At 44.8% G+C, this 20,638-nt stretch overlaps 2 protein-coding genes across 2 annotated transcripts; both read right to left on the bottom strand.

Annotated features, from left to right (window-relative positions):
• Positions 1–4,490: 4,490 nt before the first annotated feature.
• On the bottom strand, positions 4,491–14,655 carry slc6a14 (solute carrier family 6 member 14; the record flags this gene model as incomplete). The annotated part of the gene is made up of 15 exons (XM_084464143.1): positions 4,491–4,634; positions 5,061–5,228; positions 5,772–5,881; positions 5,984–6,083; positions 6,194–6,312; positions 6,505–6,630; positions 6,726–6,818; positions 7,035–7,170; positions 7,282–7,422; positions 7,987–8,119; positions 8,223–8,325; positions 8,662–8,817; positions 9,169–9,300; positions 9,444–9,603; positions 14,590–14,655. The coding sequence occupies 15 exons, from the start codon at positions 14,653–14,655 to the stop codon at positions 4,491–4,493; spliced, it is 1,887 nt and encodes a 628-aa protein (XP_084320269.1).
• A 2,970-nt stretch (positions 14,656–17,625) lies between these two features.
• fmoda (fibromodulin a) lies at positions 17,626–19,943 on the bottom strand (the record flags this gene model as incomplete). Its single annotated transcript, XM_084463896.1, has 5 exons — positions 17,626–17,777; positions 18,417–18,684; positions 18,853–18,993; positions 19,125–19,247; positions 19,587–19,943. The coding sequence occupies 5 exons, from the start codon at positions 19,941–19,943 to the stop codon at positions 17,626–17,628; spliced, it is 1,041 nt and encodes a 346-aa protein (XP_084320022.1).
• Positions 19,944–20,638: the final 695 nt, after the last annotated feature.

Raw genomic sequence — 20,638 nt, 5'->3', positions numbered from 1 at the left:
TTTCGCATATTCATGTGCACACCCAAATGGCACGACAATTACTTGTATCATGAAATGAACGAACTGTAAGGCAGCGTGGTAGCCCAGCTGCTGGTGTACTTTTCATAGCTGACCGCTATGTAAACAACATAGAACGTTGTACCAACCATTCTCGTGACGTCATCACGTTCTGAAAACAAAGATGGCGGCCCACAGGCTGAAAACATTATAATTAATGCAACTTGTTTGTGCTTTATTCTGAATAACGGGTCATATTTCCGACTTTATTTGTATTTATGGTCAATTTAAATATTTAACTAGTGCTATAGACATCTGTTTTATTTGACTGCTTCATTTCCACTTTAACAGGCTGTAGTTCCAGAGAACCACCCCCACCCTGGTGAAAGGCAATTGACCAGGGGCCTCATTACAGAAAAAAATCCTAACTGCTCCTCCTAACTAACTAACTTCCTATTACAGAAGCAGTCACTAACCTGTTGGCCGTTTCCTATCTTATCTTTGTCCTCCTATCTTATCTTAACTTAAGAAATCCTAACTGTTCTGTCAATCAGATTTTTCGATCGGCAATCGTCGGGTTATGTCTGTTTGTGTCTGAGGTTTATAGAACGTGTTACTTTTAACATTAACAGAGACTGTTGATAAAGGATCTTTGTAAGTTATGTGCAAGATTGCAAATGGCATTAGGAACACTCCATAAGGTTAATATACATGGCTGTGAAACCACTGTGAAGAGTGCACTCTTTTATAGGTGGACCATTTATGGTTATTTTCATGCAGGCTGTCAGGCTGTTTCCCTGCAGCCTGATATATACACAGAAAAGGAATGAAGTTTAGAATATTTTATACTTAAGCAATAGATCACGACAGGCTGTGGTATACGGTCATTATACCACAGTTAAGGGGCGTTGTCCATCCCGACGCGCAGCAGAGGGACGGCGACCCCCTCAACTGTGGTATAATGACCTCTCCCCTTCCCCTAACCCTAACCCTAACCCCAACCCCCACCCTAACCCTTCCCCTAACCCCAACCCTAATCCCAAACCCAACCCTAACCCTAACCTCTCCCCTTCCCCTAACCCCAACCCTAACCCCCACCCTAACCCCAACCCTAATCCCAACCCTAACCCTAACCCCAACCCCAACCCTAACCCCAACCTCTACCCCTTCCCCACACCTAACCTCCCCCCTTCCCCCAATCCCCACCCTAACATCTCCCCTTCCCCTAACCCTTATCCCAACCCTAACCCCAACCCCAACCCTAACCTCCCCCCTTCCCCTAACCCTAACCCCAACCCCAACCCTAACCTCTCCCCTTCCCCTAACCCTAACCCTAACCCCAACCCCCACCCTAACCCTTCCCCTAACCCCAACCCTAACCCTAATCCTAACCCCAACCCTAACCCTAACCCTAATCCCAACCCCAACCCCAACCCTAACCCCAACCCTAACCTCTCCCCTCCCCTAACCCTAACCCTTATCCCAACCCTAACCCCAACCCCAACCCTAACCTCCCCCCTTCCCCTAACCCTAACCCCAACCCCAACCCTAACCTCTCCCCTTCCCCTAACCCTAACCCCAACCCCCACCCTAACCCTTCCCCTAACCCCAACCCTAACCCTAATCCTAACCCCAACCCTAACCCTAACCCTAACCCTAACCCTAACCCTAACCCTAACCCTAACCCCAACCCCAACCCCAACCCTAACCCCAACCTCTACCCTTTCCCCACACTTAACCTCCCCCCTAACCCCAACCCTCACCTCTCCCTTCCCCTAACCCCCACCCTAACCCTAACCCCAACCCTAATCCCAACCCTAACCCTAACCCCAACCCCAACCCTAACCCCAACCTCTACCCCTTCCCCACACCTAACCTCCCCCCTTCCCCCAATCCCCACCCTAACATCTCCCGTTCCCCTAACCCTTATCCCAACCCTAACCCCAACCCTAACCTCCCCCCTTCCCCAAACCCTAACCCCAACCCCCACCCTAACCCCCACCCTAACCCTAATCCCAACCCCAATCCTAACCTCACCCCTTCCCCTAACCCTAATCCCCACCCTTAACCCCAACCTTAACCCTAACCTCTCCCCTTCCCCTAACCCCAACCCTAACCTCTCCCCTCCCCTAACCCTAATCTCTCCCCTTCCCCTAACCCTAACCCTAACCCCAACCCCAACCCCAACCTCTACCCTTTCCCCACACCTAACCTCCCCCCTAACCTCAACCCTAACCTCTCCCCTCCCCTAACCCCACCCTAACCCTAACCCTAACCCCAACCCTAATCCCAACCCTAACCCCCACCCTAACCCCAACCCTAACCCCAACCTAACCCTAATACTCACCTTACTTTTGCTCCGCGCCTCCTCAGACCCCAGCTGCTGCTCCTCCTGCTCCCCCTTCTCTTCCCCTGTTTTTATTCCGTCTCTCCTTCTCTTTTTTTAAACAGAAAAATGAAAAACAACACATTTTTTATTTTTATTTTTTTAGACACGTGTATATATAAAAAAGGAAAAAAAGAAAATAAAAGCATTGGGAGATGGTGTGCCAGTGCAACTAGGGTCATTGACCAACAATAACAGAACATCATACAAAAACCCAACCCTAACCCTAACCCTAACCCCAACCCTAACCCCAACCTCTACCCTTTCCCCACACCTAACCTGCCCCCTAACCCCAACCCTAACCTCTCCCCTCCCCTAACCCCCACCCTAACCCTAACCCCAACCCTAATCCCAACCCTAACCCTTCCCCTAACCCCAACCCTAACCCTAATCCCAACCCCAACCCTAACCTCACCCCTTCCCCTAACCCTAATCCCCACCCTAACCTCTCCCCTCCCCTAACCCTAACCCCAACCCTAACCCTAACCCCAACCCCAACCCCAACCCTAACCCTAACCCCAACCTCTACCCTTTCCCCACACCTAACCTCCCCCCTAACCCCAACCCTAACCTCACCCTTCCCCTAACCCTAATCCCCACCCTAACCCCAACCCCAACCCTAACCTCACCCCTTCCCCTAACCCTAATCCCCACCCTAACCCCAACCTTAACCCTAACCTCTCCCCTTCCCCTAACCCCAACCCTAACCTCTCCCCTTCCCCCAACCCTAACCCCAACCCTAACCCTAACCCTAACCCCAACCCTAACCCCAACCTCTACCCTTTCCCCACACCTAACCTCCCCCCTAACCCCAACCCTAACCTCTCCCCTCCCCTAACCCTAACCCTAACCCCAACCCTAATCCCAACCCCAACCCCAACCCTAACCTCTACCCCTTCCCCCAATCCCCACCCTAACATCTCCCCTTCCCCTAACCCTTATCCCAACCCTAACCCCAACCCCAACCCTAACCCCAACCTCCCCCCTTCCCCTAACCCCAACCCTAACCCCCACCTAACCCTAACCCTAACCCTAACCCTAACCACTAACCCTAACCCTAACCCCAACCTCTACCCTTTCCCCACACCTAACCTCCCCCCTAACCCCAACCCTCACCTCTCCCCTCCCCTAGCCCCCACCCTAACCCTAACCCCAACCCTAATCCCAACCCTAACCCTTCCCCTAACCCCAACCCTAATCCCAACCCTAACCTCACCCCTTCCCCTAACCCCCACCCTAACCCCAACCCTAACCTCTCCCCTCCCCTAACCCTAACCCTAACCCTAACCCCAACCCTAATCCCAACCCCAACCCCAACCCTAACCTCTACCTCTTCCCCACACCTAACCTCCCCCCTTCCCCCAATCCCCACCCTAACATCTCCCCTTCCCATTTGACCGAGGGAACCGGGAGCCTCGGAGGCGGGACTTATTCTTCGGAGGTCTATTGGCATAACCTCAATTCTATAGGTTAGATACGGGGCCTTTTGGACCTTTTTGTATACATTTGAGTGACCAATTAAATGCAATTCCGAATTCAGCTGTATGGAAATGAAATGTATTAATATGCTTCTTTCAAATATGCAGTTATTAACCACAAATAAACACCAACATTTCCTGTGCTCAATATAGTCTCCGCTATGGTCTACTTTGCTGGATGGGGATGCTCCAATTGCTCTGAGAAAGGAATACGGATGTACGGTTTTCCCACCAAAGCATGGAGGAGAAACAAATTCTGGGCTCAAATCGGCATGAGCAATAATCAAAGATGAAGATGACCAAAAATATGTGAGGTGATCATATTCAAACACTCCAATTGTATTTCTTTTTTCATGAACAAAGACCACACCAGTGGGGCACTTAATGTTAGAGGTTTTATAAAAAACAAGACTAGACTGATGTGTGTGTGGTAAGTAAACTGAGGACAGTTTTGTGTTCACATCAAGGTTCAAACAAGATTTATTGATTAAAAAGTGAAAATAAATAGAACTCGTAGTAGGCCTATCCAAAATATCCTAATTTTTAATGGATTTTCAAGTCATGCAACTTGCCAATAATATCTGCAAGGATACACACAAACAAGCAAGCATAAAAAAAAAAAATTACAGTCATGAGATGCAGCATGTTCGGCAGCATGGTTCGTCATCAACAACGTTTCCTGTGCGGAAACACTCTTGTGAATAGCGTTCACCTCGGTGGACATCCAGGTAGGGACGCCAGTCCTCAGATGGAGAGCACAACAACCTCAGTCTCTGTGGGCAGAAGCAGGATTCAAAGTGTGGACTTTGATCGAGGGCATGCACGCAAGTACACATTATGTATTCACACTATGTATTCAACCAGAACTGAGTCAAACAAACATTCCCTGCATTCACACTGACACACGCAGATGCATGCCCGCATGCATGCACACATTTGATTCATTTATTTGGAATGACCAATACTACAACACCATAGCAGCCAAATATTAATAAAGAGCTTATTATGTCTCACACAACAACACAAACACTGTGCAAGTATCCACAACCAAGTGAATCAGTAGAGATAAATAAATAGTTATAATTATATTATGGGTAGAGATGACAGCGCCTTCTCCATATATGCAGACTGCCTATGACACATACACAGGCAGACACACACAAACACACAGTGAAGAACTGATAAACACACACACACACCTTCCTGAAACTTCCGTGTACTCCTGCCAGTTTGTACAGGGCAGTGGCAGGGATCAGGAGAATGCAGAAGACAGCCATGCACCAGCCAAGGGCCAAACCCCAGGCAGGGTACTCTATTGTGCCGTAGGTGGGAGGTATGGACATAGCCAGAGACAATACCAGGATTATCTAGAGACAGAGGCATCAAAGTCAAGGTCAGTGCATTATGTAAGGAATAAACCACGACTGGGTGGTTCATTCCATTTATACCATAGTTACCAACAATGATTAGATATTAGTTCATTTAATCTATAACATCATTGTTCTTTTTATTGACTTAATCAGCTGAAATACAATTTTGTTCTGCAGCACTTTGAGGATATTGTTTTGGAATTGTCAAGGGAAAATGTTAAAAGGTGTCCGGTTATTGAAAAACAATGCACACCCTCAGAATGTTATTGACCAATCAAAGTATTTAACAATGCTCTGGTATAACTTTACTTTACTACTACTAATACTACTACCTTTCACTTACCAACCGAGTATTAACCAGTATTGTTCACTGCCCAACCACCATTTAGCTTGAACTGAATATACCAAACTATTGGCCATTTTTTTTAAATCTGGAAAGCAGTCCGGTGCTAGTACATCTGCCTTACGATTGGTGGACACAATAGTCTATGTTTCCAGGGTTTAGGGTAATTTTCAGACCGTATTTAGGTGTGCACTTACAAGTGTGACACAAGGTGTGAGGAAGTACCAGCATAGTTTCCAATAAAGCCAGAACCACACACTCTTAGTCCCGATCATCATCTCAATGTCTTTAATGAAGCGACTGCCACCTGAAACGACATCATTAAAGACATGCAAATGCAATCTTGTAAATGTATGCATAACTCAAAGATTATGAAAAAACAATGAATATATATATTTCACATATTTACCATACACATAGAATATGCCAAACACTTCTAAGAATCCAATAACTAGCACGACCCAGCCAGCAACAAAGTGGTCTATTAGCGTCACCCAGTATATTCCTGCCTGTAAACACACACACACACACACACACACACACACACACATCGTGGGTAAGAACCTAAAGCTCACAATGCAAAACAACAGTAAAGGATGAAATGTTTAAGAAGACAAACCTGTGTAACACATGGAAGTCCCAGCAGAAACATAAAGGCACATGTGACTATTGAGATGAATGCGCGTTTCTTTTCTATGTATTTAGGGAAGGCATCGTGCAGGCAGGTTGTTATCAACTCTATGGATGGATACGGAGAGATTAGAGAGACATTGACAACACAAAAGAGTGAAACAAAACGACGTACACATGAAGTGCAAAAAAATAAAATAAGAATTAGGAAATTGTTGTGAAAATATTTGGCTTATGATTATGCCTCTAATACAAATGAATGATGGGATTCCAAGAGGAGAATGTCAATCTGGAACTCACCCATGCCAGCAAACTGACTGTCAAGACCCAAAGTGAAGAGCATTAAGAAGAACAAGATGGACCACAAAGGTGAAATTGGAAGGTTAGCCAGTGCGGCTGGATATACAATGAATGCCAGGCCAAATCCTGTGCAAAGATAGGGAAACCAATGAATGATGAGACATGCAATGGCCAATGGGGAAGACATTGTGTGACTGGGTACCGGAACGGCTCTGTCTCACCTTCCTTGGTCACCTCTTCAATAGGTATCCCATAGATGTGAGCCATGTACCCCAATATAGAAAAGATGGCAAAGCCCGCAAAAATGCTTGTGGCTATATGAAATGAAGATGTTGAAAGTAAGTAATCATGTAAGTTTTCATTCATAGACACATTGTTGCCCAATGGAGATTATCTGCTGAGACTATGTGCGGGAGTCATTCAGTAATTACCCCTGCTTTACTCCTGATCATGTTTTTTCATTTATTTTTAGTCATATTTCCGTATCACTAGTTTAAATACAAGTATACAACAGAATACTTTTCTCCTACCACAATTAATAATGCATATTAAAAATGTGTCCACAACCAAGTTGTTCTGAAACTTGTTGTACGAGGACAATGCTGTGACTCCGCCGAATCCAACAGACAGTGAATAGAAGATCTGAGTGGCAGCATCCTGCCACACCTAAAACATACACAAAGGTAGAATCAGGTGATCAAAAGTTACACTTCCGTGTATTATTTGGTGTATTACCCAAGTGGCAGTTAGTTTAAGAGGAAGAGGACCGGGTCTTACCTCTATCTCTGCTAATTTAGTCAGATTCGATTTGGAGCCAATGTAAAAATCGATTCCATCTTTGGCGCCCTCTAGTGTCAGACCCCTGATCACCAGGATGGTCAGCACCACATAGGGGAATGTGGCTGTGAAGTACACAACCTAAGGAAAGCACGATATCAGAGCATACAGAATAAGACACTAAGCATTGTGTATATATTTAGTTAGACACCACATGCAAAGCCTGCATAACACAAGTAGCAGAATCAGAGAGCGTCTCCAATAATGAGGTATTATGTGGGCAAGGAAAATGTGGAAATGTCTTCAGGCAACCAGTGCGTCTGGTTTGATTTTGAGTGGGGACAATACCTACGTGAACATTTCTATACAAAATCAACGTTTCATGCCGATCGATCAAACGGAAGTACGCCTCGGGTATAGGTAATTTTAATATGTCACGGCTGACACTTGAAAGTTATACGGTACTTTCCAATATTGCTATGGGTTTGAAGTAATCTAGGATCCAGCATTCCTACTATGGTACAGAAGAACTTCTCTGAGGACTCGGCACAGAGCCTGGTGCCGGAAACCAAAAACCACAGATACATCTTGTTCTTGTTCTGTTCTCGCAGTTCTGTTCACAGCACGTGTGTGATAAATCAAGTCGAGACACAATGCGGATCTTTGCATACGTGCTGTCATTGCGTTGAATCAAATCACACTCACTTTTCCAGAGGACTTGATGCCTTTCAGCAGGACTGCAGCAATGATGATGGAGCTCAACAGCAGACAGAGGGCCAACTGCCAGACTATCGATCCCGTCTCACCAAGCCCACTGGATCGTTGCAGGACCACCTGACTGAATGGAAAGAGTGAGAGACGTTTATTCGATTTAGATTTAGTCTCAAAATGGAAATATGCGAGTACTTTGTAGTCGCATCATGTATATGCTACACTCTTACTCCCAGTACTGCTCAGTGGAACTCATGGTGATGTTGGAGGCAGTGCAGGAGCCGTTTTCCCTGGTCCAGTTAGACACTGACATGCTGGTAACATTGACAGCCACTAGAGGGGGTAGAGATGGCCGGCCAATGACTGAGTGAGGTCTTCAGTTACAATTCAAATAGGCCTTAGCTGTTCATTTCTTCAGAGCATACATGATAAGTACATGTTTCATACATATTACATACATATATATATATATATATATATATATGTATATGTAATATGTAATTTTTTTCTTAAAATAAAACCTTACATATATATATATATATAAAGGTTTTATTTTAAGAAAAAAATTAAGTAACACACAATCAATTTGAGGACACATCTTCATAAAATCTGGAATTAGCTCTATTTAACTATTTCAGAGTAGTATCAGGGTGAAAACATAATGAGTACCATGTTGTGGGCTGGTGCAGTTCACATCATCCAAGACGTAAGTCCATGGCAGGGGATACTGGAAGGATGCAAACAAGTAATATAAAGTGTAGGCGAGTATGACCCCATAGTATATGGAAACCATCACGTTCCCAATCAGCCCCGCCATGCCAACCCCTGGAGAAGATGAGGGAGACGAGAGTATGAACATCTGGCTTGTTGAAGGAGAAAATCTTTCTAGCAAATTAATTAACAAAGTGATGATTTTTCTACATTTTTTCAGGTACTCTTGTAAAAGGAAAAGTAATATATTCCAGTGCACAATATGTAAAACTTTATTAGAAACAAGATTATTCAAATTATATGCAAATGATGTTTAGGTTTTTGTCAGTGTACGTTTACAATATCAGTACATTTTCAACCCTCATGAACCCTCATGAAGACCCCAGAAGGACTATAATGATCAATGTAATAATCTATTAATCTTAAATATGCAGGTCATTCAGAGAAGGTGAGCATTGGGTTTACCCTGGAGCAGCGGCACTGCACTCCATGTATTAATGGGGCCCTGGCTGCAGAACTGCCCCAGAGCGGTCTCCAGAAAGTAGAGGGGGAACCCAAGACATATCAACATGATAAAATAGGGAAGGAGGAAGGCCCCTACAATGAAGAACACAAAGGAAGGGTCAACAATCACAAAGCAGCAAAAACAACATGTACAAAATACAACAAAATACATGTATTTATTTGTGCCATTCAGTAATTAGTCAAATATTCTCAGAGAGGAATTAGAGAATAAATACCTCCTCCATTCTTGTACGCCAAATATGGAAACCTCCAGATGTTGCCGAGGCCAACAGCCATGCCGACCATGGAGAGAAGATATTCTCTCTTATTGGTCCAATTTCCACGCACAGTATTCTCATCCTCCTCTCCCTCAATGTCATCCCTGTCATAAATATCCTGTGAAGTACAACAGAGATGCATAAAGAAAGTCGAACCTTGTTAATGTAATTATTATTACTATTATCATTATTCAATTAGAATTAAATACTATCAATATTATCATAAGTTCTTGGCTCCCCGGTGCTGCTCGCCCGAGGCAAAGAGAGGACCGTGAACTGTAGCGATGCCTGTGCACCACAACGCAATTTCCTGTCTCTTACTTCCTATCATCTGTGCTCACAGAGCAAGAAGCATAAGAACATGAAAAGAATAACAATAACAAAGACAAGGAGAATAAATATTTTTCAAACAAAGTAATTGACAAAGCAATATCCGAAACATGTATGCATATGTCTAGGAAACGGAAATCTCCCAGTGGCGTCTCTAGACCTATTGAAGGGGTCTTAAAGCAGCCTTTCTCAAAGTGTATCCAGTGGTCCGCGAGAGACCCCTAGTGGTCCACGAGTAGATTAAGATCCCGTTTTATACGTTTTTGGAGCTATACAGCTATTCAAATGAATAAAGGTTAAATAGTCTAAGCGTCTGGTGTGAAAGGTGCTTAGGGCAGCAAAAACATCCTCCTTTTCTGGTGGTTTGTTTGCATAATTGCTCCAAGTTTAAGCCTCAACATAGATAGCAGAGCTAACTGTAGCCGGGACATTGACATTAAAAATAAAATTATTCCACTTTGTCTTGTAATTTTCGGGTTTTGGGAGAATGTGCAGATGGAGCTCACCATCCACACACACATCGTAGCGTTATACTATATTTGTCTGGGATGCCTTTCCCTCGGAAAGGGTATTAAATGAATCACTGCTTAGACAGAGGTTCATTATCCACACACACTGTGGCGTTATAAGTGTCTGAAAATCAAATTTCCCTTGAAAGTCGCACTCAACCGCTGCCTAGACAGAGCTCTACACATCCTTCAACAGAACATCTGCTGTGTTTGGAATAGGAGTGGGTATTCACCTGAGAGGGGTTGAATAAGGCTAATTACCTCTGTTCCTATGTTCTATATTTTGTTGAGTCGTGTACCTACCTATTATCATAATTGTTTCCAACAATGTTCAAACCCACAGAACCACAGAGATCACGGCAGGCCAAAATCCTGAATATAATCAAGTTCACAGATCAGTATGAGCGATGTGCAAAATACCAAATTGACTAATTGTCTCTTGTTTGAATGTGAGACACCCCTGGTTTAATGTTTTGTAGTTAGGCTGCTGTTTAGGGCATGGGTCCTTTTTAAATTGCGTAATTGTGTAGACCTGTATAGAAAAGTTGACCAAACAATGGCTCAATAGAGAGTGAAAGCTGCCAGACAGCTTAGACTGGAAGAACTGCTTCTCGGTTGAATATCCAATATCTTTACAACACAAAAATGTAACATTTTCAACTCCCCCCGTCAGCTACCACCACAAGTAGACTCTAATTCTGGAACCCTGAAATGTGTACGGTAACATTATTAACAATGTGTAACATGCTCATAAAGTTACTTTTTGTTTGATTGTTTTGCCCACAGCACTGAGCTACCCTGCATTAATCTATCTAAGGCTGTTTGGGTAGGCTACTCGACTCATCTAATGATTAGCAAGTAGTTAGTAAGAAGTTATGATCTGGTGTGGTCCTCTTCTTCACTTGCTCACCAAATGAAGAAGTTTGTTCAAAGTCGTTCCCAAGTCTGTTTCTCCAAATAGACCGCAGAGTCAATACCACAGTCATTCTGTGATTATTTTAATTCTGCGTCCTATTCTGCTTGCTCTCCCAATATTTTTCATTAATTCATCCCAAAATACAGTATATCAAAACACATGACAATGGTTGGAGTAACCGCCAACCATTACCTGTTAACATACAAAAAGGTGCAACCCCACTGATTTCCATAGGGTTACTGTACTCAAAAATGCCATCCCAAACCGCCCATACCAGTGGTTCCCAATACGTTGATTGCGATTGACTGGTCGATCGCAAAGGTAGGGTGGGTAGATCGTATAACAACATAAATATACATAAATAACATAAATAATTCATCCCAGTGGCATTTACCACTTGATGGACGGAAATTTTCAGACTGTCAGACTTTGACAAATGGTTTCAATACTTTGCTTTCCTCAAGCCTATCGCTACATTTATGTGCCATCCATTTAGGGAAGATGTTGAGGTTGATTTACTCGCAAAATTGCAGCACTGTTTCACCTAAACACGTCTGCAGTGGAGGATTCGATTTTGATAGTTAAAGATGATATCGAGCTTAAGTACAGGGCTCATGGTCAATTTTGAAACTTACTGATAAAGGAAAAGTAACCAAACATGAGGAAATGCGCTACCTGCTTGACTGCATTATTTGAAAGTAGCTCGAAAGCCAAAAAGTCTGGGCACCCCTGGCCTATACCCTCTCTAGGTTGAACAATTGGCGGGTTGTGATACCTGGGTTAGATAGGCCCTCAAACCCGTTGGTCTGTGCGAGATCTCTGGTTAGGATTAGACTGTAAGTCAAACAAAGGGGCATTTAGTTGCTCCATTGATCAATTACTACTAAGAACAATAGGGTAGGTAAGAGACAGAGGTCTGGCAAGGAGGAGGATGAGAACAGGATGAAGGTGAATCCACATAGATTGTTCGATCAACTCCTCAAGAGCAATGGGGGGATAGAGACAGATGTTTGGCCGGAAGAAACAGGATGAAGGCGATATTTACTCAATCATATATCAACTCATTATCAATTAAAAGTGGGGGTCGGAGATGGGGATCTGGCAGGGACAGGTGTGAGGGCAGGGAGAAGGTATCATATTAACTGTTTGACCAGTCAATAGTGCGAGTCCGAGACGGGAGGGAGGATCTGGCAGGGAGGGGCATGAGGGCAGGAAAAGGTGTCATAAACTTACAGTGGGGGTCAGAGACAAGGGTCAGAGACAAGGGTCAGAGACAGAGGTCAGAGGCAGAGATCAGAGACAAGGGTCAGAGACAAGGGTCAGAGACAGAGGTCAGAGACAGAGGTCAGAGACAAGGGTCAGAGACAGAGGTCAGAGACAAGGGTCAGAGACAGAGGTCAGAGACAGAGGTCAGAGACAAGGGTCAGAGACAGAGGTCAGAGACAAGGGTCAGAGACAGAGGTCAGAGACAGAGGTCAGAGACAAGGGTCAGAGACAGAGGTCAGAGACAGAGGTCAGAGACAAGGGTCAGAGACAGAGGTCAGAGACAAGGGTCAGAGACAGAGGTCAGAGACAGAGGTCAGAGACAAGGGTCAGAGACAGAGGTCAGAGACAAGGGTCAGAGACAGAGGTCAGAGACAAGGGTCAGAGACAGAGGTCAGAGACAGAGGTCAGATGCAGAGGTCGGAGGCAGAGGAGACGGGATGGGGGTGGTGGGGCAGGATGGTGGGGCAGCAGTGGCTCAGGAGGTAGAGCGGGTTGACTTGTAACCAGAAGGTTGCTAATTCGATCCCTGACTCCTCCTAGCAGACTGTAAAAAAATATATTTCTATTTTTTGAGCAACTCACAAGAGCGTTGTGAGTTGTGTGTAATAGTGTGTAATGTGACTGTGGATTTAATTTTACCAGACACATGCGGACAATATGTATTGGTGGATTGTGTAATATCCGTGTGAATGACATCTTACGAGTCACAAGTAAAAAATGTAACTTTGGGAATTGCTAAATATCCATGTGGATATCATTTTACGAGGCACAACTACCAAATATATGTAGATTGCGGTACACAAAACGCAAATCTGTCATCAGTCTTCTGCGTAATGCGCATAATAAAGTCCAATAAAATAAACGTCCATAGACATCCTCGTCATTCATTGGTTGTCTCGCTTCCTATGGAATCAAATTAGGGGCACAGGTATTGTAACAACTAAATGCATTATAGCTGCAAACCTTTTTGTAGGTGCAAACCTTTGATGTATAAATCTATTTGTTCAAATATATTTTACACATTCACACATTTAAATGTATTCACACAATGTTTTCACACATGATCACATATGAGGTTACACAGCTACAGTACTTTTGACCCTAATATGATTACCTTCCTATGTTTGAGCGACTGCATCATCGTAGCAGGCATCGTGTTGCAAAAGCTTAATTTGTTCACTTTCCCATCCCTAGGAGAGGCTGCTGCTGCCCCAATCCAACGCAGCCATAGAGTGGAGAGTGGTGCATCCACTGAGACAATAGGAGTCTTCTGCAAAACCAACAGATTTCAAATGACCCTGAAACTACAGCTAGAAATTGGTATGGATTAGAGCCCTCCGATTCTTTTGGGGGGATATGCCCCCACCACCACCACCGATGAACTCACTAAAAATCTGAATCAAGGTGTACATTTGTTTAGAGCCATAGGGTTGATATAAGACATCAATTCTGTCCTACAAAGCAATATGACCGGTCGCCACATTCCAATTGATTCTCTCCAATCATTTGATCTGTCAGAGCCAATAAACAATTAGCATTTTTTTCACCGTCTTGTTCACTCACTTAAATTTGATACATTATAAAAATGATTCCTCAGACATTAGCTGTACACTACAAAAACATGTAATTTAAAGTGATGAGTGTTAATGGTGAATAATGGTGTTCAAATAATTGTAAATACCGTACATAAGTAAAGCACTAATTGATGAGGAAGTCACACCTGTATGGTTTGGGGATGAGTAAGTTGTTGTTAAGGACTTTCAGGTTCTCTTGTAGCCTGCTTCAAAACAAAAATGTTGCTGCTCGCGGACTTGGGGCTGGCATCGACCCGATCATACCCTATTAGAGAATTTGTCCCCCTAATTGATCTGGTGACGCCCCTGCCCTCAACCCTCTTATGGTCTCTGTCCCCCCTCTCTCTCGCCGCTAAAAGAAATGCGCCAAAATCGACAAAAGCGTTTGATTTATGGAAACAGAAAACACAATACTAACGTTAAAGCTGGATACACAAGTCGACTGAATAAGGCCAATTCATTACATTATTATTCATTACACAGCATTCAAGCGCAGGTGTTTTGCCTACCTGTTCCGCAACAGCATGATTTCTGAGAACTATGTCCCCAGCAGAGTCGATTCTTTTTTTCCCCATTTCTTTTAAGCTTTGTTATATTTGGTTCGTGTTCATACCGACGGAGTCAATGTCACGTTTCGCACTTCGAAAATACGGACGTATGGTTTATGGTCCCTCAGAATTCAGAGTAACCAATGGCTATACGCTGTTCCACATTTGGGCGTAAAGTGGGAAGACGTAGCCTACTCCCTGACGTTTCCTGACAGGAGTATTTGCACAGCAAGCGCGTGCTTTAATCCTGTTGTCATGTTTTGAACAGCGACGATGTTGACATGGTTAAAAGATGTTATGGATAGTGAGAACATGATTTGACATGATATGACGTGGAGTTGTGGAGTGAAGTGGAGTTCAGTTTACAAAAGAGCTTTAAAAAATTAAAAATAAAGTAGTAGTCTGTCAATAAAGAGGTCAGATCTTACAGGCTGTATTTAGGCTTGTTTGTCACTAAAGCTATTCAGATGATGTTATTAGAAGTAGGGTTTGAGTCATCCCAGTAGCTGACTACAAAGGAGGGTAAACCTAGCCACTTCTCTAATCAATCGATAGTAGATATCCAGTAGATATCCTGTTAGGGTAATAGTGTTAGGGATAGCAGTAGGGATAGTGTAAGTATCTGGGTTAGGGTTATAGGGTTAGTAGGTTTAGCGTTATTTATTGTATTAACAGCCTGAAGGATACATTTAAATACATCAACAGCAACAACAAGTGGCTAGATTCACCATATGTGACGGTGACTAGGTTGTTGGTACTTGGTATGGTTTGGTTTTGGAGAAATGCAAAGTTTAGGAACCTCCTGTCTATTTTTATCTCTCAAACAGCTACTGCTGTTAATGACAATATGCACTTGTGTTATTTTTGTCAATGATGCACATCCCATTCGGTTATCTTTCTTGAATAACATCATCAGCTCATATTCACCGCAGCCTCTTCTCTTCAGCCACTTATTCCTGGCTCACCAAGAACCTGACACACAGGTCGGATCGCTCCACATGCTCTCTCTCTCTCTCTCTCTCTCTCTCTCTCTCTCTCTCTCTCACACACACACACACGCACACACGCGCACACGCGCACGCGCACACGCGCACACACACACACACACACACACACACACACATACGCCCGCACGCACACACACACACACACACACACACACACACACACACACACACACTATATATCCTTAGAAAGTGGTTATAATGCACGTCTGTCCAGTGCACATAATATCACCCCAGCAAAAGACAAAACAATTATTTAAATTATAGATCAATGACAGCCGCCTGCCTTGGAGCATATTTGTTCGCTGTTGTTTGCACTCGGAGTGTGTGTGTGTGTGTGTGTGTGTATGTGTGTGTGTGTGTGTATGTGTGTGTGTGTGTGTGTGTGTGTGTGTGAGAGAGAGAGAGCGAGAGAGAGAGAGAGAGAGAGAGAGAGATCTGTTGCACAGTGCTGTGGTAGATCCTGTGTAAGTGTCACTAGAGGCTCAGCCCTTCAATGACAGACTTCCAGCGGTACAGTCACAGGCCACAGCATGACAGGGGCTCCTCCATGGTGCTACTTATCTCCACTGGTCAACATCCCACAAGAAAAGACAATGACAGCACATGATGACGATGACATGATGTCAATTTCCATTACCACTTGCATGCGTGACGACTATGGTGCAGAAAAGGCTGAACAAGGCCTGGAAGGAAATTAAACCCCACAGAGTTCACTCATCTGGCGAAGGCAATGTAAAACACAGGTCATCGTTGGCCAAGCAAAGTGGAAGCTTCAGCCGTGAGAGAGAGCAAACCATCGTGGCACAAGGCAACTCCATCTCAGTCAGCCACAGCTTGTGGAGGAATGACAGACAAAATGGAGGATCTTTAATATCCACAGTTAGTACATCGCACTGTTATGGAATTATAATTAGGTTTTTATATTATTCCAAGAACACGTTTGTGCTTGTGTGTGAACTGAAGCCAAAAGGCTTCGGTTGCAGCAGGACTATATTAACAGCCAGATGTAAGAATGAAACAACGAATTGGTTTGTAAAAAAAAAGATCTTTATTTTCTTACTAGAAACGTTTGTTTCAGTTTTTTTTTCAAACACCATTGATCTTATAAACATCAGCATTATTGCATCAGAAATGAGGAAGCAAACAATGAATGCCCCACTTATCTCATCTTACAGGCCTGCAATACATTATTACTCACTCACTTATTAGTCACTTAACTGCTCATTAACCTGTGTCATCATAAAATAATGCGGTACAATGATTGTGAAATTCTAAAAGTTTTAACCAAGATATAATTTTTCAGACTCATCTTATATAGAAAACATTATTTTTGTGCATTGACGCAATTGTCAACAGGATGTGATGCGGAAGAGTAAGCCATCAGCCACACAATTCCAGTACATGCATGGAAATATAGAGTCTTATATAGCATATAGACGATCTGTATTGAATTATAATGATTAAAAAAGGCATTATAATTACAAAAAAAAGTATATGACCAGAATTTCGATTATTTTAACGATCTGGACATGTCATAGAAAAGGAAGAAAAACATCGATCATGAATAATCAAAAAAAGATGTGTGAGATTAGTGGCCACCAAACTCTGAATATTAGCACTCCCAACACATTAGATTAGTGGCCGCCACAGTCTGAATAATAGTAGGTCAACACATTCATATGCTTCCACCCCCCTGCTGCTGGACGTGGGCGGTTACATGAACACCGTGATACCCAATTTTACATCCCGTTTCGGCTGGTCGACTCCACACGAACCGAAAAAAGCCCATTTAAAAAATCAAACCTTCTCACACCTTGCCACGATAAAACTGAATTTCAGACTACTTAAAATAGTCGCGGTGGATTCTTGAATCTACATAAAGTGAGATTACGTTTTCCCCCTCTTGACAACCATGTCCGCATGTCACAGAAAGAAAATCATGATTTTGCGCTAAACGTGACGGTCCAGACAGACGAGACGGACGGACACGTTAGACTTCGATGTTGGACGCCCGACGCAGGCACAGGGCGGACTCAGTGGGGATGTCCTGGCGGCTGATCTCGTTCCCGTCCAGACGCAACGTCTGCAGCTTGGAGAAGTTGGTCACATCCACGACGTTGCAGAAGCTGCCCAGGGTGAACTCTGTAGTGGCAGAGAGAGAGAGAGGGAGAGAGAGAATGCGGAGAGAGAGAGAGAGGTAGAGAGAGGGAGAGAGAGGGAGAGAGAGAATGCGGAGAGAGAGAGGCAGAGAGAGGGAGAGAGAGAATGCGGAGAGAGAGAGAGAGAGAGAGAGAGAGGTAGAGAGAGGGAGAGAGAGGGAGAGAGAGAATGCGGAGAGAGAGAGGCAGAGAGAGGGAGAGAGAGAATGCAGAGAGAGAGAGATAGAGAGAGGGAGACAGAGGGAGAAATATAGTTGAGAGAGAGAGAGAGAGAGAGAGAGAGTCCCATTTGGTAGAAGTTATTTTATTATGTTATAGGAGGTAGTGTTGGCCTGAAATAGATACATGTTGAGACATTCGAGTACACAAGTAGCAGTGACTAGGATGTCTTGAATATTGTTTGCTTGCTTCAGGCATGAACGCCTAACATGATCCAGCTGTAGGTTGGCTCTTGGTTTCCCAAATTACCTTGCACTCAGACTTTTTGGTTTAAATCCACATTACCCTCACACACACGCACACACACACACATGCACACGCACACACGCACACACACACACACACACACACACACACATCCTTCTACCACCTAGATGTATTGCAAAGTGAAAGCTGGCATTACCTTTGATCTGGTTGGCCTGCAGATAGAGGTGCTCCAAGGTGGTGCTGACCAGGGGAATCCTCTCCAGTTTGTTGAAGCTGAGGTCCAGCTCCACCAGGCCGCTCACGTTGAAGGTGTTGCGCGGGATGCCCTTGTCCGTGAGCTGGTTGTGGGCCATGCGGACGTACTGCAGCTGGGGGACGTGAGCCAGGAAGTCCTCGGGCACGGTGTCGATGGCGTTGGACTCCAGGTACAGCTGGTGGAGGTCCACCGGGAGAGCCTTGGGAACCTGCCATCCGGAAACACAGGACAGGGGTGTAGGGTTAGGGTTAGGGTTAGGGTTAGGGTTAGCCCTAACCCTAACCCTAACCCTAACCCTAGGGGGGGGGGTAAGCCTTTCCCTCCAAACTCAACTCATCCCGAGCAGCCGTGGATTAAGATCAGACAAACACCGTACCGTCTTCAGATGATTCCCGCTGATGTCCAGCAGCACGAGGGACTTCAGCGCTTTCAACGACGTGCCCATGTCGGTCACCACGTTGTCATGGAGATACAGGATGGTCAGGTTTTCCATTTGGTCGAGCTCCGCGGCGATCACCTGTGGTACAGCGATCAACAAGCAAATTTGCTTACCGTCAAACCAGTTTTGATGTGTTCCACGGCTCCAGAGGGAACAATGGCTCAGTGTAGCAACATGTTGGGTGCCGCTGTGGGCACAGGAACCCCTACCTTCTCGATCTTGTTGTGGTTCAGCCTCAGGTCTCGCAGAGAACCAGGGAGGTTGGGGGGGATACGTGTCAGGTTGTTGTGGTGCAAATAAAGACGATCCAGTCCTTGCATTTTGGCAAAGGCCTACAGACACACACACACACACACACATACACACACAGACACACACACACACACAACCACAGACACACAAGGCACACAAGACAGGCTTACTGGGATGAGTGACCAGGTACAAATGGCAACGTGAACCGCTCCTGCGCTGCGTGTAACGTGGTCAGATTATTCACCGCTGTCGTGTTTATCCCTCACATACACTCCCAAAACACAGATGCAAACAGATGTCTCTAGACAACGAGATCCCTCGACAACCAGAGCCTGGATGACCGCCACCACCCCAGACGCGGCGTCATCACACACAGCAGCATCCCCACCACCCAGAGGAGGACCAGATCCGAGGCTTACCTGCTCTCCGATGGCGTCAGACGCCAGCTGGTTGTGTTGCATGAGGAGCCACACCAGATTAGTGGCGTTGACCATGGCTGAGTCAGGCACGGCCCTGATGGCGTTGTTTTGCAGATACAGGTACTTCATGCGGGCGGGGATGCTGGGCATGGCCGTGAGGCCCCGCCCATCGCAGTACATGGCGACGGGGAAGGTGGGGGGACAGTCGCACTCCTCGGGACACTCCCCGCCGGCGCTGTCGGCCCGCAGGAAGCCGTGGCCGCGGGGGTTGTACAGCCAGGCGAAGGGGTCGCGGGCCTGGGAGAGGCAGGAGGGCACCAGGGCCACCAGCAGCAACAGGGCAGCCACACTGCGCATGGTCACAGCCGTCTTACAGAGCACTTCTCGCTGAAATCGCCGTCACCTAGAAGGAGGGAAGGGACCCCGTTATCAGAGTTGACGATGAGGTGTAAGCTAGTTAACTTTTAGTTAACACTTTTGTACGAAATACAATCGTTTCAGGTACAACAGGTCATGTTGACGTTGGGGATCGAACTCCCCCCAAACGTTACAAAACATGGAGACATCTATCTTGTGTTATATTGCTCGCAATGCATGAACAAAGAAGAAGCTTTGCATGTAATAAGTAAGGAACAAGTTATATAGGGATTGTTAGAATAAAGTTAGTAATAATATCATTTTATCAAGTAAACTTGTACATGATTACACAAAATAATCATTCAGTACACAACATACAACAAATTATCTGCACAGATCTGTTTGTGTATTGGGTTTCCATTAAAGAACATATTGTTCTCATCTTGTCTGGGTTGTAAAACCACTAATAAGTAGGTTACTAAGGAGAGGGAAAACCCTTAGCAACATGGTATTACACTCAGTGACCAGCTAACAAAGCAAAGGCAAACAAAATATTATATCTAATGAAAAGTTTGACATACAAACATTAGGTTGTCTCTTTATGCACAATAAACAACCAACAACCAACATGAATCTGACACACCCAAACCCCCCCCCCCCCCACCCCCAGACACACACCAAAGCACACACACACA

Source organism: Micromesistius poutassou (genome assembly GCF_964030765.1).
Source record: "Micromesistius poutassou genome assembly, chromosome: 2".
Lineage (NCBI taxonomy): Eukaryota > Metazoa > Chordata > Actinopteri > Gadiformes > Gadidae > Micromesistius > Micromesistius poutassou.
Note: the sequence above shows the minus strand (reverse complement) of the source record. Positions and strands in the feature narration are given on the sequence as shown.